General features: G+C 44.3%; 14 protein-coding genes and 1 non-coding gene across 15 annotated transcripts; 7 read left to right on the top strand and 8 right to left on the bottom strand.

Annotated features, from left to right (window-relative positions):
* Positions 1-17: 17 nt before the first annotated feature.
* Positions 18-2,640, top strand: PICMEDRAFT_15366 (hypothetical protein). Its single transcript, XM_019160794.1, has one exon. It carries the CDS (start codon positions 410-412, stop codon positions 2,489-2,491), a length of 2,082 nt encoding a protein of 693 aa, XP_019018528.1. The 5' UTR covers positions 18-409; the 3' UTR covers positions 2,492-2,640.
* PICMEDRAFT_15364 (hypothetical protein) lies at positions 2,581-6,694 on the bottom strand. Its single transcript, XM_019160793.1, has one exon. The coding sequence runs from the start codon at positions 6,628-6,630 to the stop codon at positions 2,752-2,754; it is 3,879 nt and encodes a 1,292-aa protein (XP_019018527.1). The 5' UTR covers positions 6,631-6,694; the 3' UTR covers positions 2,581-2,751.
* Positions 6,695-6,867: 173 nt separating this feature from the next.
* On the bottom strand, positions 6,868-7,976 carry PICMEDRAFT_15363 (hypothetical protein). Its single transcript, XM_019160792.1, has 2 exons — positions 7,787-7,976; positions 6,868-7,348 (listed from the first exon to the last, which is right to left on the bottom strand). Exons 1-2 carry the CDS (start codon positions 7,895-7,897, stop codon positions 6,989-6,991), a joined length of 471 nt encoding a protein of 156 aa, XP_019018526.1. The 5' UTR covers positions 7,898-7,976; the 3' UTR covers positions 6,868-6,988.
* A 270-nt stretch (positions 7,977-8,246) lies between these two features.
* On the top strand, positions 8,247-9,464 carry PICMEDRAFT_15361 (hypothetical protein). Its single transcript, XM_019160791.1, has one exon. The coding sequence runs from the start codon at positions 8,295-8,297 to the stop codon at positions 9,378-9,380; it is 1,086 nt and encodes a 361-aa protein (XP_019018525.1). The 5' UTR covers positions 8,247-8,294; the 3' UTR covers positions 9,381-9,464.
* Positions 9,284-11,747, bottom strand: PICMEDRAFT_15359 (hypothetical protein). Its single transcript, XM_019160790.1, has one exon. The coding sequence runs from the start codon at positions 11,669-11,671 to the stop codon at positions 9,557-9,559; it is 2,115 nt and encodes a 704-aa protein (XP_019018524.1). The 5' UTR covers positions 11,672-11,747; the 3' UTR covers positions 9,284-9,556.
* Positions 11,748-12,420: 673 nt separating this feature from the next.
* On the bottom strand, positions 12,421-12,492 carry PICMEDRAFT_t39. The gene has a single exon. It is a non-coding gene; the product is annotated as a tRNA-Pro (tRNA).
* A 627-nt stretch (positions 12,493-13,119) lies between these two features.
* Positions 13,120-15,184, top strand: PICMEDRAFT_15358 (hypothetical protein). Its single transcript, XM_019160789.1, has one exon. It carries the CDS (start codon positions 13,259-13,261, stop codon positions 15,080-15,082), a length of 1,824 nt encoding a protein of 607 aa, XP_019018523.1. The 5' UTR covers positions 13,120-13,258; the 3' UTR covers positions 15,083-15,184.
* Positions 15,185-15,533: 349 nt separating this feature from the next.
* On the top strand, positions 15,534-16,208 carry PICMEDRAFT_26316 (hypothetical protein; the record flags this gene model as incomplete). Its single annotated transcript, XM_019162442.1, has 1 exon — positions 15,534-16,208. A coding segment is annotated over one exon (675 nt), but the record flags the coding sequence as incomplete, so codon positions are not given.
* A 272-nt stretch (positions 16,209-16,480) lies between these two features.
* PICMEDRAFT_10404 (hypothetical protein) lies at positions 16,481-17,980 on the bottom strand (the record flags this gene model as incomplete). Its single annotated transcript, XM_019159664.1, has 1 exon — positions 16,481-17,980. The coding sequence occupies one exon, from the start codon at positions 17,978-17,980 to the stop codon at positions 16,481-16,483; it is 1,500 nt and encodes a 499-aa protein (XP_019018521.1).
* A 540-nt stretch (positions 17,981-18,520) lies between these two features.
* Positions 18,521-20,623, top strand: PICMEDRAFT_71479 (hypothetical protein; the record flags this gene model as incomplete). Its single annotated transcript, XM_019163937.1, has 3 exons — positions 18,521-18,883; positions 19,004-19,758; positions 20,233-20,623. The coding sequence occupies 3 exons, from the start codon at positions 18,521-18,523 to the stop codon at positions 20,621-20,623; spliced, it is 1,509 nt and encodes a 502-aa protein (XP_019018520.1).
* A 275-nt stretch (positions 20,624-20,898) lies between these two features.
* Positions 20,899-22,110, bottom strand: PICMEDRAFT_71478 (hypothetical protein; the record flags this gene model as incomplete). Its single annotated transcript, XM_019163936.1, has 1 exon — positions 20,899-22,110. The coding sequence occupies one exon, from the start codon at positions 22,108-22,110 to the stop codon at positions 20,899-20,901; it is 1,212 nt and encodes a 403-aa protein (XP_019018519.1).
* Positions 22,111-22,343: 233 nt separating this feature from the next.
* On the top strand, positions 22,344-23,366 carry PICMEDRAFT_71477 (hypothetical protein; the record flags this gene model as incomplete). The annotated part of the gene is made up of 1 exon (XM_019163935.1): positions 22,344-23,366. One exon carries the CDS (start codon positions 22,344-22,346, stop codon positions 23,364-23,366), a length of 1,023 nt encoding a protein of 340 aa, XP_019018518.1.
* PICMEDRAFT_15355 (hypothetical protein) lies at positions 23,340-24,759 on the bottom strand. The gene has a single exon (XM_019160788.1). The coding sequence runs from the start codon at positions 24,719-24,721 to the stop codon at positions 23,468-23,470; it is 1,254 nt and encodes a 417-aa protein (XP_019018517.1). The 5' UTR covers positions 24,722-24,759; the 3' UTR covers positions 23,340-23,467.
* A 133-nt stretch (positions 24,760-24,892) lies between these two features.
* On the top strand, positions 24,893-25,614 carry PICMEDRAFT_15354 (hypothetical protein). The gene has a single exon (XM_019160787.1). It carries the CDS (start codon positions 25,001-25,003, stop codon positions 25,514-25,516), a length of 516 nt encoding a protein of 171 aa, XP_019018516.1. The 5' UTR covers positions 24,893-25,000; the 3' UTR covers positions 25,517-25,614.
* A 37-nt stretch (positions 25,615-25,651) lies between these two features.
* Positions 25,652-27,703, bottom strand: PICMEDRAFT_67048 (hypothetical protein; the record flags this gene model as incomplete). The annotated part of the gene is made up of 3 exons (XM_019163496.1): positions 25,652-26,665; positions 26,777-26,868; positions 26,896-27,703. The coding sequence occupies 3 exons, from the start codon at positions 27,701-27,703 to the stop codon at positions 25,652-25,654; spliced, it is 1,914 nt and encodes a 637-aa protein (XP_019018515.1).
* Positions 27,704-27,936: the final 233 nt, after the last annotated feature.

The following is a 27,936-nucleotide window of genomic DNA, read 5'->3' as shown; positions in this document are numbered from 1 at the left end:
AATCACGTGGTTGGCGTTTAACTATTACGTAAGCCGGGATCTGTTCTTTTCTTTTTCTTTTTGTTCTGTTTTCAGGTCACCCGCTGAGCATTGTCGTTTCGGCACGGATGCTCAGCGATTTGCCACCGGGAAACACACGCACGCAGAGGGCGTGTGAGACAGGGACACGGGCGTTTGGCGGACGGACGAGCTTTATCGGTCAAGGGCGAAGGCGGCTCTGGAGGGCGTACGGGTTGCATGGGTCTTCCGCACAAAGCAGCCTGCACAAGCACACGCACATCTACACACACACACACACCCCTCGTTGCATGTATCTGTAGATACATACACAGCACGGAACTAGTCCACACTACCACGCCAAGCTACACACACAAGGACCATGTCGTCAGTGTCCGCCACACGTTCATTGATGCTGAAAAACGGGAGCTTCCTGCTCTCGTCCTCCCACATGCTGCGTCCTACCAGATGCAGCAGAGCGGTGCAGGCTGCGCTGCTGCACAAAAGACTCTCGTTGGTGAAGCGGTTTGCCTCCACGGTGCCCTCCACCCAGGACTTGGCCGCCTTGGAGAAGGAGGCTAACAACGAAATAGCAAATCCGAGCATCCAGGCGGCCTTCTACAGGTCACTTCTGGACGCCAGCTACCCGCACATCGTTGTGTCGAGATACGAGACGCCGGGAATATCCACCGACAATGACTGTGCGAAGCTCTACTTGGAGGCCCTCCTCAAGATGGGCAACAAGGAGAAGGCCGAAACGCTCTCCAAGTCGCTAAACGTGCCTTTGCCAGCTCTCGACCCTTCTGCCGTTTCGCCTAATGCCACCAGCGGCAATAGCGGCAACAATAACAACAATAATAACAATACCAACCACTCCGGCTCGAAACAAGACCCTATCCATGTCGTCGTCACGGAGACCTTCTGGATGTCTCTTTCCAGATGGATCAAGTGGTTAGTGCCTCTGGGATTGCTCTCCTACGCCGCCTACTATGGCTTCAACGTCCTGGTCGAAAACGGCTCCATAGTAAAGGGTGCATCTGCTGACGATAAGTCCATAGAGGTCACCGACTCAGATGTCAGATTTTCCGACTGTAAGGGTGTCGACGAAGCAAAAGCTGAACTTGAGGAAGTGGTTGATTTCTTGAAAGACCCTTCGAAGTACGTTAGCTTGGGAGCAGAACTACCAAAGGGTGTCCTTTTGACAGGGCCTCCAGGTACAGGTAAGACCTTGTTGGCCAGAGCGACTGCCGGCGAGGCGGGAGTTCCTTTCTTCTTCATGTCTGGTTCGGAGTTCGATGAATTATATGTCGGTGTTGGTGCAAAAAGAGTTAGAGAACTTTTCTCCAAAGCAAGAGCAAGAGCTCCTGCTATTGTCTTTATTGACGAATTGGACGCCATCGGAGGTAAGAGAAAATCAAGAGATCAAGCTTACGCTAAACAAACACTTAATCAATTGCTAGTCGAGTTGGACGGGTTCTCTCAATCGGAAGGTATCATCATCTTAGGTGCAACCAACTTCCCAGACTCACTTGATAAGGCATTGACTAGACCAGGTAGATTCGATAAGATTGTTCCTGTCGATTTGCCAGACGTTCGTGGACGTATCGAGATTTTGAAGCAACATCTGAAGAAGGTTTCTGTTTCGAAAGATGTGGACCCTTCTGTCATCGCAAGAAGTACAACCGGTCTGTCTGGTGCAGCCTTAAAAAACTTGGTCAACCAGGCAGCCTTGTATGCAGCTCAGAATAACGCTTTGAGTGTCAACATGAGCGATTTGGAATGGGCCAAGGACAAGGTTCTGATGGGCGGTGAAAGAAAGACAATGGTCATGACTGAAGAAACCAGAAGAAATACAGCATATCACGAAGCAGGACATGCCATTGCAGCAATGTTCACAAACGGTGCCACTCCTTTGTACAAAGCTACCATTTTGCCAAGAGGTAGAGCCTTAGGTGTCACCTTCCAGTTACCTGAAATGGACAAACACGATATTACGAAGCAAGAGTGTTTTGCGAGACTGGATGTCTGTATGGGTGGTAAGATAGCCGAAGAAATGTTATACGGTCCAAATAATGTCACTTCTGGTTGCTCGTCGGATCTATCGTCTGCTACAGGTATGGCCAGAGCAATGGTTACATCTTATGGTATGAGTGACAAGGTCGGTCCTGTCAAGTTGAGTGACAAGTGGGAAACGTGGTCACCTAAATTAAGAGACTTGGCAGACCAAGAGACTAGGGATTATTTGATTGAAGCTGAAAAACGTTGTAGAGAACTGCTGAACGATAGACGTATCGAATTGAAACGTTTGGCAGAGGGTCTTTTGGAGTATGAAACATTAAGTAAGGACGAAATTGAAAAGGTGGTTCGTGGTGAGAAACTCGATAAATTAAAAGTCATGACAAACAAGGTTATCAAAGGACCAAACACTAGGAAAGAGTTTGATGTCGCTCCTGAAGATCCACAACCTTTGGGTTCAATAGGAAAGAGCTTTTGATTCCTTGTTGATCCTAGTTTACACTATACATTAATGTAATCGTGAAAATAAAGAAAAGAATAGCATTTCCATTTCTTCATGTTATATAGTTCACGTAATTATTTTAAATAATTTTTTCTAGAAAAGCAATGAAAAAAGTTATAAAAACTCTTGGTAATTAGAAAGATACCAACTGAATAGATTGTAGTGTACAAAAAAATGAGTCTACATAACAAAGACAAAAAATTTAGCAAATTGTTGCAATCGTGGTTATTGATTTTTCACTGGGTGAATGGAAAAGAAGATGCAAATGAACTTATCTCGCTTGATGTCGTAATAGCCCTTCTTCCGCTCCTAGAATTGTTAAGAACAGAATCATCATCGTCAATGCCGCTAAACTCGATATCCTCATCTGCCTGTGGGGTAACTTCAGTCTCATCTTGCTCCTCTTTTTCAGCCCCTATTTCAACTTCTTGGTCATTGTCGTCGTCAACATCCGAGTTCTCAATTGGGTCATCTTCATCTTCTCCTTCTTGTTCCTGTTCATCATCCACTCCTGAAAAGTTTAACATGCTGCCATCGCTTAACCGTCTCTTTTTGCCACGCTTGATTATCTTTGCCAGCTTCCCTGTTTCGCCTACAAGTTGATGTTGTACAGCTTTGGCACTCCCTTTACCAGTTTTAGATTTGATTCCCGTAAGAGTAACATCTGAATTGTAGGTGACCAATAGTCCCACTCCTGCAAGAACTTTTTTGAAGAGCTCACCGAGAAACTCAGAGTTCTTCTTCACACGCTCAATTATAATGGTGCGGTCATTCGTATCATCTACAAGTTCTAGGTTGCAGCAGAGAATGATTTTTGATGCAATCTCACAAAGTAATAGCTGGTACTTTTCATTCTTTTTCTCTAGTTTCTTGTTTGAGCGTTGTGAATACTCACTTTCTTCGCCAGTTTCTTCTTCATCTTCTCCTTCTTCAACATCAGCATCCAAATCCTCACTATCTAATTTCATGACACTATAGTTGCTGAAGTTGACGTCTTCATCGGCGTCTCTTTCAAGTTGAGCTTCTGTTCCCAATAACTCTGCCAACTGGTACTCACGAACACAAAACACTTTCATTAGTTGTTGCTGAATTGATTTGCCTATGTGTGAACGTAATAACTGAATCTCACTAACTTCAACATCCGTTGAAGATGAAGCTTGGTTAATCAACGAGCCAAATTCAGCTTTGAAAGCAGAAATGCAAAGAACGTTGTCAAGGTATGAGGCAGCAATGTCATGCACCAAGTCCATAGATAGCGTGGAGGAATCAGGTTCAATTAATAAACTCAAATTCCGTTGAATACAATTAATAGTACCTATCGTATCTGAGTTCAAGGTTAGTATATCGTCATGATGATGAAGTTTTCCCTCATATATCTGTAGTAAAGATATGTTGGTGTAAAAGCTTGAAATACGCAAGAACGCAGATATTTCTGATTTTGTCAACGATAACAAAATTGCATCTTTTTGACGAATATATCTTTCATCATGTTCAACTGAAAAATAAAGTGAGTTTGAGAACAGAGGAAGGACTGAATTGAATTCTTTAATAACACGATTTGTGATGTAAGGGCAGTAGCAAAGAATATAGAGTTTGTTCAAGTTCTCTATAATAGTCGATGACTTCATTATTACCTTAGATTGGAGCGTCATGTTCACTTCAGTTAAAATCGAGTCGAGCTGAGATATCAGATCTAGTTCTTCAGTCTTCACCAGTTTGAAGAAGGATATATACTGATGAGTGATAGAATCATAATACTTTGAATCTTGGTCATCTTTTGTCGCAAGTGGAAAATTGATAACAAGAAAAAATCTGAAAAACTGACTTATTGTCTCGATTAACCCTTTGTTGGTCACCTCAACAGGTTTATATTTCAGTAGACTACTTGTCAGATGAACAAGAATCGAAATTTTCTCGATGTCATCATGGAAATAATAGCAGATATCAGGTAATTTCGATAAAAGCTTCAGTACATAATAATTGCTGTCCTTGTCTGAATTAGCTAGGGAATTTTTCTTTCTGGTAAAATTTGGAAAAAGGGCTTTGTGAAATCTGTTTTCGGCACCTTGAGAATATATCATTGTGGCACCATTGATCAGACTTAGTAATAGAGTTTGCAATTTGGAATCCAATTCGAAGTTCTCTTTGATTTCTTCGGAAATAGCATAAGCCGAGAAATCAAAATTAGTGTATGTCAATAGCAGTTCAAAAATTTCGTTGTTCTCATTGTATGTCCTCAAGTGATAAAGGTATTGAAAAATGTTAGAAAACTTTTCAATCTTGGAGTTTTCTATTTTCTTTTTAATACCGGAAGTAGAATATCTAGTTAAATAGTATTCGTAGGAGTCAGATAAAATGGTCAGCAAAGTCTTGATTTTCAAAATTCTTTTGCAATCAAAAGGTAGAGATTCATTGATTGTTTCCAGCTCCTTTTCATCTCGCTCTAGGATTTCTGTGTTATTCAAATGTTCTACTTTGGAGACAAATATTGCTAGCTCTTTCATAAATTTCCCAGGGTTCAACTTGGATCCTTGAAACGGATAAATCAAATCTTCGTCATCAACAAAAATTAAACTTGTTAAACAGATGATATCATCGTCATTTAAGTAACCTTTTTCAATAATCTCGTTCAAAAGTTGCAAGCAATTCAATCTTGCACTGAAATCTGTTTCGTAGATGACAATTTCAATAAGCTTGTTTTTGAAATAAGATGTGAACTGACGTAGTGCTGTCACTGTTGAGCGCTTTTTGTATAACTTAATCAAAACTTTGAAAACTTCAGATCTGATTGTCGAATCCTGGTCAGTCAAAAGCCACCCAAGATATCTCAAGTAAGTACTTTCAAAAAATAGCTCAGGATAGTCTTCCATCCACTCACCCAGATAGTTGACACATTTGGACCTAATTTCAGGTGCTGTGTCTCTATATCTGTGAACAAAAAGTGTGTTGAAAAAATCAGTGATATAGCCATCAATAGACTTCTTCTGCTTTTTATACATTTCCAGGTTATCTTCAATAACTTTTATTCTTTCATTTGCAGAGTCTACTTGCCTTTTCAATTGTCTGTTTGAGCTCTTTGGGTTTTCGACTAAAGATTTCAAACTATCATTTTCCTTTTTCAACTGTCTCAAGAACTTATCTATGAACTTCGAAATGTTGACTGATAATTTACATAATACCGATTGTATTGTCAAGCCAAAAAGAGTAGAAACGTATCTCAAAGCCCTTATATTAGAAGTAGACATCGCACTAATCCATTCCAACAGCAACTCAACAAATTGATCTTCTTCTTCGTAAAGAGATCCGGTTTCCCCTGCAATAACAATAATTTGCGAGATAAAGGCTACTGCATTATCCGGGAACTCCTTCCAATCTTTGTTGCCTCCTGCAGGAGCATACATCATAGGAAACTCATGATATTTTTGTCTGGCAAAAAGAGTTTGTAGCTCATTCACGGTATCTTTGGCACTCTCTGTATTTGTAACATCATGGCGGTTGAACTGAACAATACATCCTGAGCATCGGAGGATAAAGTTCAAAAAGTCTTTCAAAGCATCAAATTTGGTGTTCATGTCCAATGCTACAAAATCATCAATCCAAGACTGGGCTAGATCAGCAGGAGAATAGTCACCATTACTCAATGATTCAAATAAAGGATTCTCTGTGTAATTTTCAACGTCGTCAATATTAGAAACAAGTGATTTGCTTTTAGCAGAAGCATAGCGATTACTTCTTCCACTTCGGTTTGACGTCTTGGCACTCCCCTTCCGTCTCTTATTTTGTTTCCTATTAGGAACATAACTATCTTCGTCTTCTTCGTCGTCATTAATATCGTCGCCACTGTTATCATTATCATCATTATCATCGTCTAGCATTTCATCTTCATCTGCATCATCATCATTCGACTCGTTATTCTCACTTTCTTCATCGATATCCGAGTCATAAGTAGCGGGACGTCGTTTCCCTGTTCCTCCGCTGTTTGCCTTGTCACCTTTGTTGCTCCGTTTGCTGTAGTTAACATTTTTGTCTAGAATTGTTAACGCGTCGGTACTCTTTGCCTTTGCTCTCGTGGAGGAATTACGAGGACGCCTCAATCTGGAAGAGCCGGACAGCATTGTTTATTTTTGAAGTGGTGGATTGCCTTTTGCTGGAAATAATGAAGTTTTTACGACAGCCAAGACCAACAAGTTTAATCCTTAATATGAGGGGGTAAAGGTAGAAGTCGTTGTAGGCAAGGGAAAAACATTGAATGAGCCACACGCAGGAGATCAACGCGTCTGTAAATATTACGTAACCATGTTTGGCTGGAGGTATCGCCTATTTTATGTGACAGCGTCATCAGATGAGAAATAGATCGTAAGAAGTTTTTTATGTTACTGAATAAATCATGGCATGAAAAAAATAAATAAACAACTATAACATGTTAGAGTCAATAAATAAGGTGCCCATTGCTATAGGACGGTTTTAGAGCATCTAGTGTAAAGCAGTAGTTAAAGCTTCCAAAACTTCGACTTCGATGGAAGCTTCAGCAGCAACCTTTTCGTCGGAGGAAGCAGCGTTCTTCTTGGCCTCGGTCAATAAGGTCTTGACGGTGGAGGCGTCAAAAGCGTCTAATGGGAAGGCTTCGACAGTTGTGATAGCGATGGAGGAGTCTGGCAAGACAGAAACGAAACCACCAGAAATGAAGAACTTGGAGGAGGCGGTACCTTCCAAGATTTCAACAACACCTGGGTTCAATTGTTCAACGATTGGGACGTGGTTAGCCAAGATACCCATGTCACCAGAGACTGCTGGGACGTTGACTTGGGTAACTTCCTTCTTGTTGAAGATGGTCTGGAAAAAAAAACGGAGAGGCAACATGTTAGTATTCCTGTCACAGGTGCTTACAACTCAAAAAAAAGCCATGCGGTGTCAAAGTCTAGAAGACGTGCTGTTATTCGTTCAAGATTGCATTTCGGACGTGGTTTCGATCTCAGATGGTTTCACGCGTAATAGTGGAAAGGGTGTCCCCTCTAGGCTTGTAAGGTCTCTCTCTCTCTCTCCTAATGCAAATACAAGTCTCTGTTTGCAAAACATCTGTCGCTCAGGCTTGTGAAGGCGCAATGAATGAATTCTCTCTCGCAGACGTCTTTGTCTCTCCACAGATCTTATCTCAAAACGTGCTTGCTTGGGCATTATGCAACCTGTACTGCTCAAATTTGTGGCTATCTTCGGCACCTTGTTCTTCTCTACTGGAACTCCCCTGTTGAATCATCAGTGGGTAATACATACGTCGTGTGGCATAGCCAAGGACAACTTCAAGGTAGTGGCGGCTTCCGCATAGGTTCTGACACCGGCCAATCTGTTGACCTTGGTGATTGCTCTGAATGATTGTCTGAACATTGTGTGGTGGATTGACGATAATTCAAAGAGATTTCTGAGTTTTCCTCCTCCCGTACGCCTTCCCCGTTAGCCAGCTTCCTTCTCTTCCTTACAGCACCGTCTTCACCACCTCACCCACACTCTGTCTCTCCTCCCTCACACTCTGTCTCGCCGTCAAGTGCGAGAAACGCACTGATTGGGCAAACAACCGGCACCCGGGCGCGCTACACCTGTGTACACGGAACATGTGCTGCGGCGATCGGCTCAAGATTGTGGGGCTTCCGTTTCTGGTAATTTCAATATGGCGACATCAATCAGAATGATAAAGAAGAGGATTGAAAAGAGAGGACAGAAGAATGGCAGGTGTGCTGTTGCTGTCAAAACTATAGCAAGTGCTAAATACTGACTACAACTGATTATGAACAACTTGTTGGAGAGCGCTGCCGACAACATCTTTATAACTTCCGCAAATGTTTTGGATACATTGACATACAGGTTTTCGAACACAGCGACAAAGGTGACAATACCAAATAATAACGATTCGCTCACTGCGCCGCTGACAGAGCAGCTTGCAAAGGACTATGACACGTTTAACCAGGTGTTGAACGACTACGGCATGGATCTCAGCAACTGCGTGTACATATTGAACAGCATGAAGACTAAGAATCAGAAGGAGAAGGTGATAAAGGCCAAGCGTGAGCAGCAGCGGCTGGAGGAGGAAAGGCTTAGACTTATAAAGGAGAAAGAGGACATGGAGAAGAAAGAAAGGTTTGCTAAGGAAAATGCACAAAAGCAGTCTGCTCAGTTGAATGGCGAGAATGGTCTAACACAGGTGGACAGCAACGGCCATAACAGCAGTAGCAACAATAACATAGACCTGTTCAACATGGGATCTACACCTGCATCTACTACTAATACCAACGGTCGCACCAGTGGGGGTAACAGCAATGGCGGAAACGATGGGGATGATATGATGCTGGACCTAGACTTGGACAACTTCAACTTCGACGGCACAGGTGCCGACATGATGAACTTTGATTTCAACGACCCGATGTCTATGGGCAGCAGTGATAAGGGCAACTTGCAAGGGGTTAAGAGCGGGATGAATACGAACAGAACGAGCCACAATTCCCAAAGCAGCAACACAAATGCCAATGCAAGTGGAATGGCAAACCTAAATTTAAGCACAAATCTGAACACGAACAATAATGCAAATACTAATCAAAATGCTAATTTGAACACCAGCACAAATGCAACCTCAACGAATGCAAACTCGGGAGCAAACGAATATTTTAATTTTGGCCAAGACTCCGATCTGGCAGATTTGAATCTCGACTTCTTACAAGATGACGAGATGGGTAATCTGATGCAGAATATGGCGGTAGACGGAGGTGGTTCGGGTAACTCAAAAAACGAAAACGAGATGAATGATGATGCTCTGGCCGCAGACCAAATGGAGCAGTTGTTCAGTCAGTTTGACGAGATGGTGGGAAACGGTATTTGAGCCTCTTGGGTATCGTTATAGTCTGACGTATTTATCTAGCTACATATATAGGTGTGTGTAGAAAGGAAAAAGATCAGTTGTTTAAATTAGGATCTAAAAAATTATAAAACTGAAAAAAATATTATGTACGGAAAATATAAAAGTGGATGAAGGATATGAAGAAACGAAAGAAAAAATCATTTTTCTTTGGTAAATCTGGTACAACAGCCCAAAGATGATGTATCTTGGAATGCGTATCTGGAAGACTTGTCAGTCAAACTTGAAATTTCAGTGTTGCCTGCAATTTTTGCTTGGCTTGTAGTCATAGCATGAGAAGGAGGAACATCCAAAGCAGGGTTCTCCGTGAAGAAGTGCCGTGGTCTCAACATCAATGTGATTGGTTCAGCAGGCATCAATGGGAAATCTTCTGGAGCTGGGAAATGGGAGATACCAAAGGTGTGGTAGAATAAGATATCGGTATTTTCAATGTTGTCAGAACCATCACCGATCCATTTCTTCATACCGATGTTACCTTCTCCAGACCATTGAGGAACGTGATCGCCAGAAGGATATAGTCTGTCTTCTTCATACTTCACAACTTGAACAGTGTTATGTGCCCATGGAGCTCTCTTGTAAACAAGAGAACCTGGCTTAGCCCATAAAGGTGGGCATTGGAATGATACCAACTTGTAAGATGGTGGCTTACCAGAGTATTCGTTCTTGAGGTTTGGATTGAAGATATCCCAGGATCTTCCGTTTTCATATTGAGTCAAAGAGTCTTCGACAGTTTTGAAAGTCTTGGATTTAGCGTAGAAACCGTTACCATACATGTTTTCTGGTGAACCAAGTGGGTGTTCAGATGCAGAACCATCAACAACGGAAGCGGAGTTTCCGTCACCATCAATTCTTGGATGAATTCTAAGAGCAAACAAATGTTGATGGTTGTGAGCGTTGGTGTTTGGATAGACTCTGCAACCCCATTTACCAGCACCTTCTCCAGATTCATCGTCAAGGATGTAAGTGTTCAATATACCAGTAAGCTTGACATCTAGACGGATAGCACCATCTTGCAAGAAGTTCCAGTAGATACAGTATTCGTAGTTAGCAGCAGTGAAGATCTGGGAGATAATCAATCTGGTACTTCTGGTGACAATGGAAGTAGCAAACGCATCTCTGAAATCAGAGTGCTTGAAAAGCAGACCATCGTCTTCTTCATGAATACAGACAGCATGCTTAATGGTGATTGGGTCACCAGCTCTGTCAGCAAAGTGAGCATCCAGGTAGTGAATAACACCTTTACAATCACAACCCAAGGATAATGGGTTAGTCATGTAACCAGCACCATATTCACCAATGTCCAAAGCGTGCTTTCTTTGATGTGGGAAGTCTGGAGAACCGTAAGGAACAATCATCTCAGAAAGAGAGATTCTGTGAAAGATTGGTCTGTTCTTACCGTGATCGTTGTAGTGGATGTCGGATAAGACAATACCTTCTCTGTAATTGAAACCGATGTGGAAGTTGAAGTTGTTCCAGCTCATCAAGTTACCGTCCATCTTGAAGGAAACACCCTTTGGTTGGGTAACATTAATTGGAGTCAAGTCGTCTCTCATGGAACCATACTTAGCAACAATATCTTTAGGATAGAAGTTGGCATTTGGTGCCTTGGAAACCTTTCTTCTTCTGTTTGGGATATCAATGTAGATAACCTTTTTTTCTTCGGTGTCGACAATTGGACAGAAGTCTAAAGGATGAGAGTATTGGGAGTCATCTTCATCGTGTCTGTAGTAAACCAAGGCTTGTTGCAATCTCTTGGCAGAACCCCATCTTTCATCGTAACCGATGGTCCAAGGGTCACAGTAAACTTTGTGCATTTCATTAGCTGGGATACCAACAATAGCACATTGCTCAATGACAGCAGGGTCCTTTCTAATGATCTCTTCAGTACCAACCAAATCTTCAACAGTCAAGATTGGTTGCTTGCTGGCCAATGGTTGAACAGAGAGAACCTGCAAGTTGACCAAGTCAACTAAACCATCCTTAATACCTGGGACACCTTCTTCCAAGATGACGTAGTAAGCAATTCTTGGAGGGAATGGACCATTTTGTTCCTTCCATTCAAGGTAAGAACGTTTAGAAGGTTCCTTGAGGGTAACAGTGTTGAACGAAATATTCCGGCCGGCGAAATATTCCTTAATAATGGCGGTGGTAGCCTTGATTTCAGTAGTGGATAAAGGATCAAGTGGGTGAGCTGGTCTTGCGAGAGGAGCAACTGAGGCTGTTGCCTGTCTTGCAATTTGAGATAATCTTTCCATTTTCAGTTGTGTGTTTGGTTAATGGAGGATTGTTGTGGGATACTAAAAAGAAAGCTAGGATAGAATAAAAAAAATGAGTTAAAGAGTGTGAAGAAAGTCTGACAAGAGTGAAAAGAAACTGCTTTATTTATATCCTGTAGAGAGTGTGTGGTCCTGTTGGAGAGCAGGGTGCTGGGGATGGGCCAGTCGAATAAGCTTATCAGTGTCCTGCTGCCGCATTGGGAAAGAACATCCGCAAGCGGGAGCGCTCCAGCGGGCGCCCTTTTCTCGGAAACTCCGTGCACGCCAGATATGGCGGACCCTCATGCCGAATCCGGAAGGTGAGAGCACCCGCTGCCTCCCTCTCCTCTTTCCGCTCTTCGCCCCATCACTGGGACTCCGCCGACCTGACACGTCGAGTTTGACGGATCAGAGCAGCGCTGGGCTGGAGGCAGGGTGGATAGATAGGTAATGAGACCACGCCATTGTGCCTTATTTCGTCTTTTTTCGGGCGAGTTAATGCTGTGGAAGTTCTGTCTTTCTATTAAGGGGAAAAATAATGCTACGGAATACTACGCTGGATAATCTTTACGCTACGCAGCCAAAACATTCGGAGAGGTGGGGAGGCTGAAAAATAAAGCTTTCATCGATGTGCTACTCTCTTTTTCTCTTTTTGTTTAGGAGTAAATGAGTCGATCATTAATTTGTACTCTTGTTGGCTAACCCAACTCTAAGACGGAAAAAGAAAGGTAGAAAAAATAAAAAATAAAGGGGTCAACTGGGAATTGAACCCAGGGCCTCCTGCTCCCAAAGCAGGAATCATACCACTAGACCATTAACCCTTTTACGAGTAAAATTGATGCCCTGGTGGCCCGAGTATGGAAAAAGGAAAAATCATTTGAAGCACATGATGTAAAAGCCTTTCAAAGCATGCTTCAAATTTTCTTTCAAAACTTCACATGTATCCAAGTTCAAAAAAAGTTTTACGAGCTCCCATAGGTTCCTTCTTAAAATCTTTTCTTTTTTACACAAAAAGGTTTGAAAATTTTACAGTAACTCTTCTCCTTTGTCTCGAGGTCCTCAAACGAACTGATTACAACCTATTAGCAAGCCTACTCAAGCTCAAGCAACTCTGCGTAGACGAACTAACGTTCCCCTCGGTTCCTCCTCTTGGCCCAACCCCAACACACTTACGTAATATAGCCGCACATGACCCGGCGCGCCGAATGGTTTGCCCCGCTATCTCCCGGACTTAGTTTCTCTTCCGGTCCGGCGCCCCACTCCCCGGTCATTGTGGAGTTCGGCAGGCGCGAGGCGGAGAAAAAAAGTCTGCGATGGAGATGATTCAGCGGCTGCTATTAACCACAGGAGGCGCTTTCCCGTTTGACACTTAACGTTGTCGGTAATGCTGTGACAATTGCGTTTTCTGTGGCACCTCATGTTTTCGACTTTTTTTTCTCCTGGTTTCTCGGTTTTCCTTTTCCCTTCCCTTTGCCTTCTTTGACCTTTGTTTTCATTCCTTCCTTTTTCTGGTGTTTTTTCTGTTACTTCTTTCTTCTTGTTTCTGTTATCTCGGACTACAAAAATATCTTCAGCACAAACGATTTAATGGCAACGATCTCTTACACATCGCTGAGCACTTTCAACACAGGCAACCCTAACAATAGCAACAGCACAAGCAACCAGATCCTAAACAGCGACATTCTTGTCGGCAACACCGATGAGATAGCAGTACTAGCAAAGCTCTTTCCCTTCTCGCCTGAGATCACTGAGAAGATCATCGGCTACGCATACTACCTCGATTCGCCGCATGTAACTACTGATAATTATGTGGCTCATGGTATTACATACGAAGATTACGAAAATAGCGCCAGCAGCAGGAAAATGCTCAAGACAGCGGTTTCCAGCAGCGCCTCAAATGTCACTAGAGGGAGGTACTCCAACTTGAGCAACTTGATGCTAGTTAATAGTGGGTTTTACTTTTTTTGCCTGCAGTACCAGTACAAATACTGTAGCTTCATCAGATCCTTTAGCTTCCACAAGTTTTTGCTCAACTTGCTCAAATCAAACGAACTTGGTTATTATGTTGAGTACCTGGATTTCCAAGAATTCACAGCAGTTGGTTTAGGTAAATCCGTCGAATCCATCTTCAAGATTCCGAACTTGACAAGCGTGACCCTTTTGAAGTGCTTGCAACTCTGCTCCATGAACTTGAAGACTTTACTTCTCAACGAAAGTATTGACAGCGACATCAGTTTTGAAGTTTTGGACTTTATTTTCAACGATCTGAAGAATTTGAAATCGTTAGATTTCTGTGGTTGTTCCAATGAAAACCTTATCTCGTATTTCGACAAACTTACGATCAACAACGAAAATTTGAAACTAGAAAAATTATCATTCCATGAATGCTTGCATCTACCAACCACAACATATAGCAAAATTCTCCCATTCATTCCAAATTTGAAAAGACTCGATTTATCCCACACCCAGGTTACCTTGAAGACCTTGAACCAGTTTTTGAACAAAAAAATTAGGTTGACACATCTTTCGCTACGCAAATGCTCCCACCTCGGTACTTTCACGGAGTTCATGAGATTTTTGAAGCATCCTGCGATTTGTGGAAGCAATGAGGACGACTTCGAATATGAAAGAGATGACAAGGACAACGACGATTACAGTGAAAAGTTCCAGCTACGTTGGCTCAATATTCAACAATGTTTTTCCAGTGACGTTCTAACAAATGAAAAACTCAACAGCATTCTAGACATTATAGCAGCTGGTGCACCTGCTTTGAGGTACTTGAATTTGAACGGTTTTGCAAATTTGAACGGTGAGCACGTCAGAAAAATTACTGAAAGCTTCAAAGAGTTAGAAAGCTTGAATATTTCGGACGTTAATCTGAATTTTTCAGATGCGCATGATTTGGAAATCATCAAGGAGTTGAATTCGTTAAAAAATTTGAAATTTTTAGACGTTTCTTCAAGTGTTTGGAGTTTCGAGAAATTAAAGAATCTTATCACGGAACTTGATTTTGTACAAGCGATTGAAATCAAACCAGTGTTGAGTGACAAACTATCGCACCTCCTTACTTTCAGCAGGATCGATGAATCCGGCGATTACAGCGAAGAATACTGGAGAGCTTATAACAATAAAGGCACATCAAGAAGATGTTGGATTCACAAGGTTAAGTCAGTAGAAGAGAGCATCCTAATCGATAATTATGAGACTGAGCAGGCTGGAGGCAGATTGGTGGAGTGGGATATCAACAGCGGTGACTTGCTGTTAAACAAAGTTAAAAAAGTTGACTGGCTCGGTTTAGCCAGTGTTAAAATAAACTGTTGTGAGGACATAGATTATCCGTTACAAGATGAGGATTTTGGCAACGATTTATCTGTCCGTGGGTTATACAAGTATTATTCATTAAAGGTTTGAGCCTCTGCTTTTGTTGAATAGTTTCGCATACTACGTATAAGTATTTATAAAGCCTTTTTCGGCCGTTTAATAGTAAAAGCATTTAAAAATTAGAAACGGGACAACACGATAGCGAAGATGGGAGTAGAAATAATTTAGCTCGCCATGAAAATTTGATATTTTTTTTTTATCTCTGGTTCATCATTATTCTAATGCTGAAAATCTATTTTCATTGCTTTAATACTGAATCTGAAGAGAATAATAGTATCAAGGAACTTCAAAAGATATAAATACTAGCTAAAAAATGCGTGGGAGCAGTACAAGAGGAAGTTTTGTGTCGAAGAGACCACAATACTCAGGCAATAGAGGGGGCAGACCATCAAACAAATACGGACAAAAGCAACGTAATGTGCCAAGCAAAGTTTCACACAAGAGGGCACCTGTGAAGGATATGGAGTCTGATTCAGGACCAGAAGAAGAAGGGTCAGGACAGAGAGGATGGGAACAAGACTCTGAAGAGGATGACTTTTTTTCTGCCGAAGATGCCGAGCACGGAAAGAAAGGACGAGGACAACAGAATGAAACGAAAAAGAAGAGTAAGCATGCTCCGAAGGAGACACGTATCAACCGCCGACCTGTTTCTGTTGTGCGTGAAATTCCCGGTCTTGTTGTGCGTGATCGAGATGGTGACGGAGATTCTGGGCTGTTTGGGAACAGAGACGTCAGATTCGACACGGCATTAGGTAAGTCTGTTGACTACGAAGTTGTGCGTAAACAGTACTCTTTCCTTGACGGATACCGGGAGAAGGAGATTGCTGAGATGGAGAAGATCCTCAAGAACAAAAAGCTGTTGAGCCGAATGGACGAGTCTGAAGTCGCAGATATCAAATACAAGCTACAGAGTACCCGTAGTAAACTTGAAGCATTGAAGAAGAAGGACAGGGAGAAGGAAGCACTGAAGGTGTATTTAAGAGAGCATAAGAACGACAATAACGGGAAATTTCTCACTAGGGCCGAGAAGCGGAAGGTTCTGCTTGTGGATAGGTTTGAACACATGAACAGTAAACAACAAACGAAGTCTATCGAGAGGAAGAGAAAGCGGAAGCTCGGTAAAGAGATGCGTGCGTTGGAGTTTTCTGGTGCACGAGGATAGAGTGGCAGAGAAAATAGTTCATGACGAATTTGTTATTAGAATTGTTACACTTGTTGAATGAGTAGGCAAATGCAAATGCAAATGGAAGACAAGGAAAAAAACAATGATGGACGAAGATGTATAGAAGATACAACCACTAGTGTATCGATACATAAATATATGAATATGTGTTTATATATATATGTATACATTAAGCAATGTAGGTACATACATATATGGCTCTTTACCTATATATAAAACGCTGCGAACAAAGACAGGAACTGTTATCAGTGTTCCAAGATTTGGAGATTACCGGTGATAACGACGTTTTCAAGAATGGAACCGTTTGGAATATCGATTCTTTGGCCATCGGAACAAACGATGATCACTGTGCCTTTCAATTGGACGCCTTTACCAAGAAAGACGTTACCTGTAACGGTCAAATGATCGAGTTCAACGATTTTAGGCATATGGGAAATTCTCTGTTGGAAGTTAGAGACTTTCTTGAAATGAGAGCCCAATTTGATCAATGGAGCACCACCGAATCTTGCCGGGTTCATGACTAAGGTGCCGTGCTGTAAGTTGAAAAGATCGGATTTGACAAGCAGTAGGTCTGAACAGGTTTTCACAGGTAAGAATCTTGACCTTGGGACAACGACACCGTGGGCGTTGTTGAAGTATCTGATTGCTGCACCGACAGCAGTTTCCAATTGTATGACGTTGATCTCAGAGTTACCAATGGTGATTGACTTCTGGTTTGGAATGATTTCCATGTGTAGGGAGTTGGACTCGACCAATCTCTTGATGGCTCTCAAGTCGATCCACAAGTTGTTAGTGTTGAAGTTCTTAAACTTCTTGATTGACTTGAATTCCTCGACGTGGTCCTTTGGAACTTGGGCGATTTCCAAAAGTCTGATCTGACCGTCGTAGTCGATCAAGGTACCACCCTTGACGTCTGCTCTAGTTTTGTCGGTCAATTCCATGATGCACTCCGAACCGGTTTCGATCATGTGATTCAAGATCTTGGAGTCGACGGTGGCACCCAAGTTGTCACCGTTGGAGACAAACAAGATCTCCTTGCCCTCTTTCAAGAGGGAGTCCAACACGCCGGAGGAGACAAGACTCTCGAACAAGTCACCATGGCCCGGTGGGTACCACGCGTCCAACTGGTCGTCGAAGTGCTTAGGCACGGGCAAGAGGTTGTCTTTGAAGATTCTTGGATATCTCGACTGGTTGAACGTCTTGATTCTGATTCTGTGGGATTGGTACTTCTTGACGATCAACTCCGTGTCTCTGTCGGTGTTGAAGGAGTTCATCAACAAGAGCGGAACGTCTGTGTCGAACGTCTTGTTGAGAAACTCGATCTGTCTGACCGACAAGTCGAGGAAGGACTGGCCCTCTCTCACCTCGATCACCGACTTGGGGCCGACACAGCCCATCGAGGTGCCCAAGCCTCCGTTCAACTTCAACACCGCCAACTTGTCGAAGTTCTTGTTGGAGCTGTCGTCGTTCAACGACGCGTACGACTCGACCTTCCCGTTGGTGGGCGACGAGATCTTGTCCCAGTCCAACGTCTTGGACGACGTGGCCTTGTCCGCCAGGTATCTTCTGAACAAGGCGAAAAACGAGTCCATCTCGTTCTCAAACCGCAGCTTCTCCTGGCTGTTCAGCTCCGCAGGGAGAGAGTCCACTAGCGCGTTCAGTGCATTTCTCATCTGGGAGGCCGCAACGTTCGACGAGGTGTTTTCGAACGCAAAGGTTGATTGGGACTTCAAGTGTTTGGACATTGTCGGGTCGTTTCTGGGGCGTGGGTGGGGGTGGAACGGCGAACGTAAATGGATCTAGTTCTAGCAGGGTCCGAAGCTGATGCTAGGCGTGGAACGGAAAACGCAGGCCGTAACGAATTGCACACAAACACCAAGCAACCACCTCCGAACCACACCCCGGTCGCAAGGCACACAACCTCGTCTCCTGACGCCTGGCTCTGCATTTGTTGTCATCGCTGTTGTTGTTGTGCTCTCGGCCTGGCCCCGTTGGGGGACGGGGGCCCGGCCCGGGGATCTGCACCAGCGCCGCGGTTACGCGCACGGGGCGGCGCGACGCTGCAACGCCCGGACACGGGGCATTTGGGCCGATCGGCGGAGCGCGGGGCAACGGGAGGCGGCTCTGGTGGTTTTGGCGTTTCCCGATGCAGACGGGGCACAAGAGGGAGACGACGTGTCGGGGAGGCTCGTGCGTGGGGAAGAAGAAGAAGAAGAAGAAGAAGAAGAAGAGGGGTGGAGGAAGAAGGCAAAGGCAAGACAAGGCAGGACGAGAACAGAACGGAGATGGCAGAGCCAGAAGTGCTGCCGCAGGAGAGATACGCTGTGTGGAAGAAGAACACGCCGCTGCTGTACCGGCAGCTGCAGACGTCGTCGCTGCTGTGGCCGTCGCTGACGCTGGACTGGCTGCCGGACACGACGGCGCCGCAGAAGGGCGACACGACGTACACAGGGCACCGGCTTGTGCTGGCGACGTTCTCCGCAGGCGCCAACCCGCTGGAGTCGGTGCTGTTCACAGCGCTGAACCTCGTGGACCTGCACGCGGCGCCGTGCACCACGCTGCAGAACTACGACTACTCGCCGGCGACAGGCGAGTTCACGTACTCGCTGCCGACGCCACGGCTCGACAACACCCGGGAGCTCACCGAGGTCCCGAGCAGCACGGGGGCGGAAACGGCGGCGTGTGCTGACGCGGGCGGCCCGTCCCCGCAGAAGAGGGAGACCGAGGGTGCCACGGAGACACCCGACGGCGGCCCGCTGGCGACGCAGCGGACGAAGGTGAACAACTCGCTGGGCCTGCTCCAGCGCATCCCGCACCTGGGCGACGTCCACCGCGTCAAACACTGCCCGCACAACCCAGACCTCCTTGCCACGGCGTCCGACTCCGGCGCCGTGCGCATCTTCGACAGGACCCGCAAGCCCAACAACTACAACGACTCCGACTTCCACCGGAGCGACCCCGCCTCGTGCGCCGCCGCGGTCGAGACCTCCGACATCCTCCTCCAGTACCACACCTCCGAGACGTGGACGCTCGACTGGAACGTGCAGAAGCCCTACACGCTGGCGACCGCGTCCAACGACGGCTCGATCGCCGTCTGGAACCTCGACGACCAGTTCAAGGCTCCGCCCAGACAGAAGTTCTCCACCCTCGACTCTAAGTTCAGGTTTTCCACCTGCACTCTAACAACGCCGCACCACAGCGTGCCGGCACACAACTACGGGGTCAACGAGGTCCGCTGGGTGCCCGATCACGACTCGCTGTTGGTTTCTGCCGGCGAAGATGGCTCCTGCAAGCTCTGGGACGTGCGAAGCACCTCACAAAGTCCCAGCATCGAATTCCCACCCCTCATTCTCGCAGACGGTACCGACGCCCTCAACACCGTCGACGTCGATCCCTTCCAGACGTTTAACCTCATTTCGGGCACGGCGAGCGGCGCGGTCCGCTTCCTCGACCTTCGCAGTCCACACCAGCTCCCACACGAGGCACATCAGACAGCCCACACGGGTCCAATTACCTCCAGCAGGTTCTCGCCCCACCTGCGCAACACCTTCGCCACCTCTTCTGTCGACGCAACGGCTGTGGTTTGGCAGCAACAGAGTCCGGTCTTCACCCACGGCGGTCACCTTCTCTCTGTCTCGGACGTAGTATGGTGTCCTTCCGAGCCGGGTGTGCTGGCTTCTTGCAGCTACGACAACTCCGTCCACGTCTGGCAACCCATTCTCTCCTCTCATCTGTAACTCTACCGTATGTACCCTTAACTGTAAAAAGTACCCGATTCATGTCTGCACGTGACCGAAGGCTCTGTTTTTCGACGCGCCGGCGATTTCGCAAAATAGCAGGAAGAAACATCACAATGCGTTCAGGGGGCCGGCCGGACAGGACAGCTGCGATCGGGAAGAGTGGCTTCTTGTTGTTCTGCCTCTGCACTTTCTAATGCATCTGCTGCTGTTACTGTTACTGCTTCATAAGCAATTTTAATCAAACTCAACACAAAGAGACGTCTTCACAATATGCTCAAGGGTTCCACGAAAAAGTTTTTTATCTTTGTCTGCATAGTGTTGGCCATGGTGGCCACACTCGGCATGACGCCAGCAACGCAACGTAAGAAAGTCCTCAACCCGATCAAAAACCTCTATAACAAAAAGAACAGCGGCAACAGTGCTGCAAATGCTGAGCTCGACAATCAGAAGGACAAATCTGATTCTCCAAAGGTGATTGTCGTTCCTGACAACGCCGAAAAGGCACCTCTTAATGTCGAGGAAGACCCTGAACACCCAGCATATATCTTGCCTGTTGTCGATGCGGAAACCAAGGTCGTCGATGATACAGAGGACACCAGTGTTGCAAACGCAAAGGCCGAGGCCATTTTAGACGGAGCTCCGGTTTGAAGCAACGACTGGCTGTCTGCCGTACCTCACTTCCCAACACTTTTGCGCCACCATTTCGTTCTCACTACATTTTCTTCCTACCCAGTGTCTATCTCTTGCACTTCTGCCCTCCTTGGGTCTGGCTGTGGCAAGCTTTTCTCTGTCTTTTGAAAACAATTTTTATATAGTATTAGTTAACAGTACTGCAACTGATTCGGCATCAACCAACCGCCCATATCTTGCTCTATATATAAGGAGTATTTCTCGGTTGACGTCTTAAACTTACAAACAATTAACTATACCTTTTCTGCTCCACTCATACGCACTGCTGCACCGTATTTCTGTAACTTGGTCAACAAGGCATCTCCCGTCTTGATTAAAGTGTGGTACTGCGCATTCTTGCTGTCGGAACGGCTCGTTTGCACGATTCCTCCGACACGGTCAATGACACAGTTGAGCTTCTTGCTAGTTATGAACTTGCAGAGATCATTATCCAAAAACTCAACACTAACGCCAAACGATGCCGCCATTGACTTCAAAGAAAGCGACCTGTAACTCTCCAGCAACTGCGAGTAAGCACGACAGCGAATTTCTCGCAAGTAGTAGTTTGCATGTGCATAGAGGTACTTGTTTGTGAGCAAAACCTTGTCGTTGGTTTCAAGCAGAGCAGGGAAAAATTTTTCGTACTCGGTCAAGTAGATCGATTTAATTAAATTGTAAATAGGAAGCAACTCGTCAGTGGTTGAGTTTATGGCCAAAATTTCGGGGTTTTCAATCAATTTGTGTTTCAGGTCCGGTCTTTCAAAAATGATTGCGCCACAAACTAGCGCATATTTGGCAACGTCCTGGTACGTAGTCAATTCTGTAGATGTGAAGGTGGACAACGAGTCGTTGAGCAACTTGGATGCTTCAGCAAAGTTCCGGATAGACATCAAGTAAATCCCGTTGTAGGTCTTGTATCTGTTTCTTCTTTCCCAGTCACCGCCTTTTTCAATTAGCGCATTCGACTTGTCAAGATATGTCTTCACAAAAACGGCATCATTGTAGAAGAACCCGACTCTGGATATCATCAAGTACAAGTCGATCTTCGACCCTGTACTTGGCGCAAGCTCAATTGTCTTGAGCAACGTGCTCTCTGCCTTGGTCTTGTCTCCAATTGTCGCATAGTACTCGCCCAACTCGGTCCATTTCTTCAAGATATCCATCTCAGACTCGTCTTCTTTATCAAGCTTCTCAATCTCAGCCGTAATCTCTGCGATATGCTTGGAGCTTTCTGCTACAAGCGAGTCGTAAAGTGACTGGTCCCACTCAAAGCCCGGAAGCTTGAGTTCATAGTAGAGGTAATGGTAATATGGCCCCATGCTGTCCTTGCGGATCGTTTCTAGAATCTCCCCAATGAGCTTCTCATTTCCCGGGTGCTCTTGCTGGTGTTGCGCAAGGAACACCGTTTCCGAAAGCCTGAAGTTAGGCACCTCTTTTGTCTCTATGTCGTCTGTGGTAATGGCCATGCTCTTTAGCTCTATCAATAGTGTTCGCTTACTTGTAGCCTTCTTTTGTCCCCGCCCTCTGCTCAACACAGTTTGCCACCCTCCTGAACAGCTTCCCTTCTTCTGGGCCCTTTCTCAACCCAAGGCGCGTCCTCTGAGGAGGGAAGAAAACGAGACCATCAGATCAGACATGAATTCACTCAAATAAGAAGAATTGCCCCAGAGAAGCAGCGAAAACATTACTGGGGTACAGCATGAGTACCCAAATACAGCAGCTTGACAGCTTGAATGTTTCACTGAGAAAGGCGTACGCTTTCGTGGTGCAGTACGTGTACACGACAGACGAAGGCCAGCAGTCGTTATATGATGATACCATCGGTGAAATATACACAAAAATCGAAATCGATCTATCGCTGTTGGAATCGACTATCGTTCCGTCTCTCCCTCCCAACAAGGCGAAACAGCAAGTACAGTTCTCGGTATACAAGCTGAAGGAACGTTACAGAGATGTCCGTGCAATGTATCGCTGGAAAAAAGTAGATGAGAAGAGCAAGTACCTGGAGTCTCAATATCTGCGATCATTCGACGAAGCTGAGCTCCGCATTCTCAACGGAGATAAGAGAGATGACGGGAATCTGACAAAAGCTACTTTGTCGCAAGATGCAGATCCTTTTATTTCTTCTGCTGCAAGAAGAACTAACGCATACAGCTCCATTGATGACGATCAGCTGGAAGAGCTATCTGCACAGGAAAGATTACTTCAGCAAAACAACATGCTCACGGACAAGTTACAGAATGTGAATAACTTGATGAAGTCCACTCTTCTAGCAGGAGAAATCAACCTCAATGAGCTGGAAATTTCGACATCGACGCTTTCGAGCTTGGCAGACAGCTATGCATTTTTTGGCAGTGTTCTAAATAAGACCAACACCTTGGTCAAGTCGATCAACAAGGCAAGCAAAAGCGAGAGGCAAATGATCTATCGCTCTCTATACTTCTTCATATCTGTATGCTGCTGGATTCTGTGGCGACGAATCTTCAAGAGACCTGTGCTTCTACTTTTATGGTTGATGATGTCACCAATAAAGCTGCTCTTTTGGAGCACCTCGTACGGCAAATCACAGCCGTTGAATGCTACCTCAATCTTCTCTTCAACCCTGTTAACTTTAGCTGCAACAATATCAACAACAATACCTGATGGCACCACTTCCATCACCACAGCTAGCACAATTGCTTTTACGAAAATAGAAGAGTATCTGAGCAAAGACGAACTATGATAAATGTATATTTGAGTTTATTTCTCTTTATAAAATGTTACTTAATAACCACTAATAACCATTTTCCCAAACTAGATCAATCAAAAGGCGCCGCTTCGCCACTAATAATCATCACCTCTGGAAACAACTTCTTTTCTAGTAGGTTGCAACAAAACGGTGTGTTCGAATTGTGCTGTGTAACAACCCTTCACATCGACCAACGGAGGATGTTCGGTAACCAAACCTTCCCTTACTAACTGGTTCAATGCAAGTAAGTACTTCTCCTCACCAATCCGGTCCAAATAACGTCTACAGAATGGCAAAGTGCCGAAGTTCTTATCGATAGTATCTAGCAACTTTCTTGCACGGTCTAATCTCACAGAGGCGTTAGCAGGTGGTTCGGTATTCTTCATGTAGTGTGAACATTCACCACTCTGGACAACATAGCCTTTACCTGTGGAACCAAAAGTCTCGATAGCAATGGTTTCGTTTTCCTCCAACTTGGTTGGATCCCCGTTCTTAACTATAGGGATGCTCTTACCACCATGGATACGACGGTTCAAGATGTTGTGTCCGTTCAAGTTTCTGATACACTTAACAGGGTAGGTCTTACCGTCAATCTCGACCTCATGAGACTCCATGACTTCTTCAACGGCTTCTCCAATGTCAGTCAATCTCACATCAATACCTGCTGTACGGATACCAGTGTTGGTGGCTTCCTTGACCGCGTTTAACAACCCATCATATTTTGGATTAAAGGTGTGAGTGAAAGCACAATCAACAATGTACCCATCGACATGAACACCGATATCAACCTTCATAACATCGTCATACTGAAGCACAACCTTGTCTCCGGCATTAGGGGTATAATGGGCGGCGCAATGGTTAAGCGATAGACCCGTTGGGAAACCAATCCCACCTTTCAAAGTGTCGTTGGTGCCCGCCATATCCCTGATTTGGTTCTCAATCAAGTCTGCAATCTCAGTCATAGTCATACCCGGCTTGATGTTCTCCTGGGCGTGTTTACGTGCTCTTCTATGGATCTCGGCACCTTTACGGAACTTGTTCCATGATTTCTCTGCCTCTTCGAGGTTGGCATCGGCACGCACTTCTTCGTTGGTGGTACGCTTCAAGTTATAGTCCTGGAACTCACCTGGTGGATAAATGCCTCTATACTCGTTGGCAATAGCCTTTTCAAAAACCTGTGCTGGCTTCTTCTTCTTCTTTCTTTTCTTCTTTTTCTTGTCACCGCTGTCAACCGCAGTGTCTGTTTCCGGGTCATCTTGAGTAGTCAAATCTCCAACCTGCTTCGCAACTTGTTCAACTGTTGCCGCATTAGCAGCTTCAGCTTCTCCGTCTTTGGTCTGTTGTAGCATTGCGTGCCGTTTAAAATATTTCTCCTCCCAAAGAGACCATAACCATCATTCTCCGATACTTCTTCGCAGTTAAGGAATATGACCATGCACAAAAAAAGTGCCACTCTTTTTTCTTCCCTCATTTCCTCCCTCGTTTCCTCACGAAATTTCAGCTTACCCGCCAACGATGGGGAAAAACAGTGTACATCGACAGTAGGATAAAGCTTGTCTTGTATCGGGCTCACACATCAGGCGGCTTAACGACAAGAGGCACCAGAAACCACTGAGAAGATAGCAGATATGTTCACCAGAAGTGTTTACCCGGCTGTTCAGGCAGCCAGATTTGCGGCCAGAGGTAACAGCACCCTCTCAAACACTGCTACAACCGTGAAAATGGTCAGCTCAGTCAAATCCGGCCAGAACCCATCACAAACGAAGACAAACAACATCATTTCCGAAGCTCTGGGATCACCTTCTACCGACTACAGCTCGAGCTTTTTCTCCAAACGTTCGTTTGCACCTCTTTCGAGCACCGAACCTGATCCGTACGACTATGCAACCAGATTCATACTTTCCGACAAGCTAGCAGGACGTTCAGTGTCGGTTGTCAACAGAGACTTGGACAGGGCTGTTTACCAATTTGATTCCCTGGTGAGATCAAACAGATTGAGGGAGGTTTCATATGATCAGCGCTTCTACACAAAGCCAAACAAGAGACGTTTGGCAAAGAGAGTCGCCAATCGTAAGAGAGTCTTTGAATCTGGTATCGCAAAATTATTCGAAGTCGTCAAAGATGCAGTCAGAAAAGGTTACTGATTCCTGCCATCTTCTTGTATATATATATATATGAATTTAGAGTCTTATAACTGAAACAGACAAATAAAAAAAGAGGATGTATCATCCATCATAATAAACTTATTATTATCGATCATCAGCAAGATTAAGTTGTCATCATTCAACCATATCGTCATTCAAGTTTTCCATGGCTTCTTTAATCAAATGCGAGCCTTTAGGATCCAAATTCAATGCGATAGTAAATTGTTTGATAGCTTCATGCTTGCGACCGTAATGCTTGTATAATTTTCCTAGAAGGAAATGGACACTGGCTTCATCAGGCGCCAGGTTCTCGAGCTTTTCAAAATCTTTCAAAGCGTCATCGTATTGCTTCAGACTGAATAGTACCTGAGCCTTTTTGAATAGTGCCAACATCGATAACGGCTGCAGTTTGGTGGCAAACTCGTACTGTTTCAAACTCTCTTCTTTCCTCCCCAACTTTTCCAGAACCATGCCTACGCAACAAATCAAAATCACATTGACAGGGTTGATCTCAACTGCTTTTCGAAAATGAAACTCCGCTTTTCGAAAATCTCCAAGTTTCAGGTATACCATACCTATACCATAAAATGCATTATAATGCCTTTTGTCCAGTACTATTGCATGTCTGAAACTGCTCAGAGCATTTTCAAACGCATCTGTAGCAAGATATTCATGGCCTTGCAATGTATAAGCGTATGCACATGTAGATTGACATTCGATGGCTTTGCTGAAACACCTTACAGCATCTTCAGGCTCTTTTCTAAAACTGAAAAGATTACCTATGCTTATCCATGAGATTGCAGAATTAGGATCAACTTCAAAGAGCTCATGAGCCAAATAACTCAACTCGACTTCTTTATGTAAATGCCATAACAGTGTAGAGTAATACTCCATATCATCCAGTCTGGTTCTATCTATTTTACGAAGTTTTTCAAAATAGTTTTCTGCTTCTTCGTAATTGACAATCTCAAAATGCAGCCGGCCTAATTTCGATAGAACCCATGGCGTATTTCGTTCATTTTCCGGTAGTGAATCGAAAATTCTTATAGCTTTGAAGCAGTCATACGTGGTTGATGCCAAGTATCCCTTAGCAAGCTTATAATAGACTGATAATAAATATTCATTGCTCAAATTTCTCATCACATCATGCTCATCAAATAACGTGGACGAATTTCCTATTCCATTGAGACCACCATTTAAACTGTTATTTCTCACATATTTGTATCCACTATTTTTATTGACTGAGCTGCTAGTGAATACATCATTGTTTCCATTGACTATACCAAACGCGCTAAGCATATCCCTTTTGGAGCCAGCAGTGGTATCTTTTTTAAGGAAATTGATGTCATCATCTGAATTAGTTGAAGCAACAACAGTACCACTACTAGTTGGATTATGAAGCAATCTTGAGGTAATTGAAGGACCCTTCCGAGGTATTGAACTATTTAAAGTAGAGCTTGAACTTTTTGCACCTGGTAAGCTTTTACTTGGTATTGACTTATTGTATGCCTGTACTTTACTATAGCTCTTGGTAACAGGAGTGATAAATGTTGACTCTGGACTACTGGTGGGTATACTCGAGGGTTTGGGTTTGCCTTTGGGAGTCTTAAAAATGATATTTTTGCTTCCACGTTCCCTTGACTTATCTGCATATTCTCCTGATGGAAACAGTTTGCCTCGTCTAGTGCCAGTGTGCCCATCATCATATTTTTCACTTGGTTCTTCGTTGGCACCAACTTCACTGAGTTCTGTATCATCGTTGAGATCTAGATCTTGCTCCATTTCCGCTTCTAATATTGGTTCATCCAAACGTGTTCCATAATCCGAGTGAAATAAAGTGCCCGAGGGAGAGTAATCCTTATTTTTGTAAATTGCATCAACTCTCACATGCACACCAAGACGAGCTAATTCTTCAAAGGCTTCGAAAATGAAAGGATTTAACTTTAAGATTTGTGAATAATGCATGCTTGCCCTAGGGATATCACCAACCGCACAATATAGCTTAGCCAAAAGCATATAGCATGCAACAGAATCTGGAATCAAATAATTATTTCCATTTATAATGATATTGCTATTGCTTTTCTTGTTCAAACCGTCCACTCTTGATTCCCACAGGTTCATGGTTCGTAGTAGGGCTCGTATTCCCTCATTTTCACGTTGTAGCTCTTTGCAGGCTTTGGCAAACATATATGAGCAACCGATATGAAGAGTGCAATACTCTGAGGTTACATTGTAAGCTGCCTTGAATCGGTTTCGGCGGAATAGAACACACGCGTATAAGTGGATAGCATCTAGCTTTGAAGTGCTCACCCCAGTGGTCAAACCTGCAAGTGAAGATTTCCTGTTTGGAGCATGCTTAGTGCCTTCAAAATCTATGTCTTTACCAATTGCATCTGAATCAATACGCAAACTGCTGTTGT

The sequence above is a fragment of the Pichia membranifaciens genome, assembly GCF_001661235.1.
Source record: "Pichia membranifaciens NRRL Y-2026 unplaced genomic scaffold PICMEscaffold_2, whole genome shotgun sequence".
NCBI lineage: Eukaryota > Fungi > Ascomycota > Pichiomycetes > Pichiales > Pichiaceae > Pichia > Pichia membranifaciens.
The sequence above is the reverse complement of the archived record's forward strand: the minus strand, read 5'-3'. Positions and strand labels throughout refer to the sequence as shown.

What these genes read in the sequence shown, in the direction of transcription:
- PICMEDRAFT_15364 (XM_019160793.1), bottom strand. Translation starts at nt 6,630, where the DNA reads ATGCTGTCCGGCTCTTCCAGATTGAGGCGTCCTCGTAATTCCTCCACG.
- PICMEDRAFT_15366 (XM_019160794.1), top strand. Translation starts at nt 410, where the DNA reads ATGCTGAAAAACGGGAGCTTCCTGCTCTCGTCCTCCCACATGCTGCGT.
- PICMEDRAFT_15358 (XM_019160789.1), top strand. Translation starts at nt 13,259, where the DNA reads ATGGCAACGATCTCTTACACATCGCTGAGCACTTTCAACACAGGCAAC.
- PICMEDRAFT_15355 (XM_019160788.1), bottom strand. Translation starts at nt 24,721, where the DNA reads ATGCTACAACAGACCAAAGACGGAGAAGCTGAAGCTGCTAATGCGGCA.
- PICMEDRAFT_15359 (XM_019160790.1), bottom strand. Translation starts at nt 11,671, where the DNA reads ATGGAAAGATTATCTCAAATTGCAAGACAGGCAACAGCCTCAGTTGCT.
- PICMEDRAFT_15354 (XM_019160787.1), top strand. Translation starts at nt 25,001, where the DNA reads ATGTTCACCAGAAGTGTTTACCCGGCTGTTCAGGCAGCCAGATTTGCG.
- PICMEDRAFT_15363 (XM_019160792.1), bottom strand. Translation starts at nt 7,897, where the DNA reads ATGTTCAGACAATCATTCAGAGCAATCACCAAGGTCAACAGATTGGCC. An exon ending in CCTTGGCTATGCCACACGAC is followed by an intron (nt 7,349 to 7,786) that starts GTATGTATTACC and finishes TTTTTTTTCCAG; the next exon opens with ACCATCTTCAACAAGAAGGA.
- PICMEDRAFT_15361 (XM_019160791.1), top strand. Translation starts at nt 8,295, where the DNA reads ATGAACAACTTGTTGGAGAGCGCTGCCGACAACATCTTTATAACTTCC.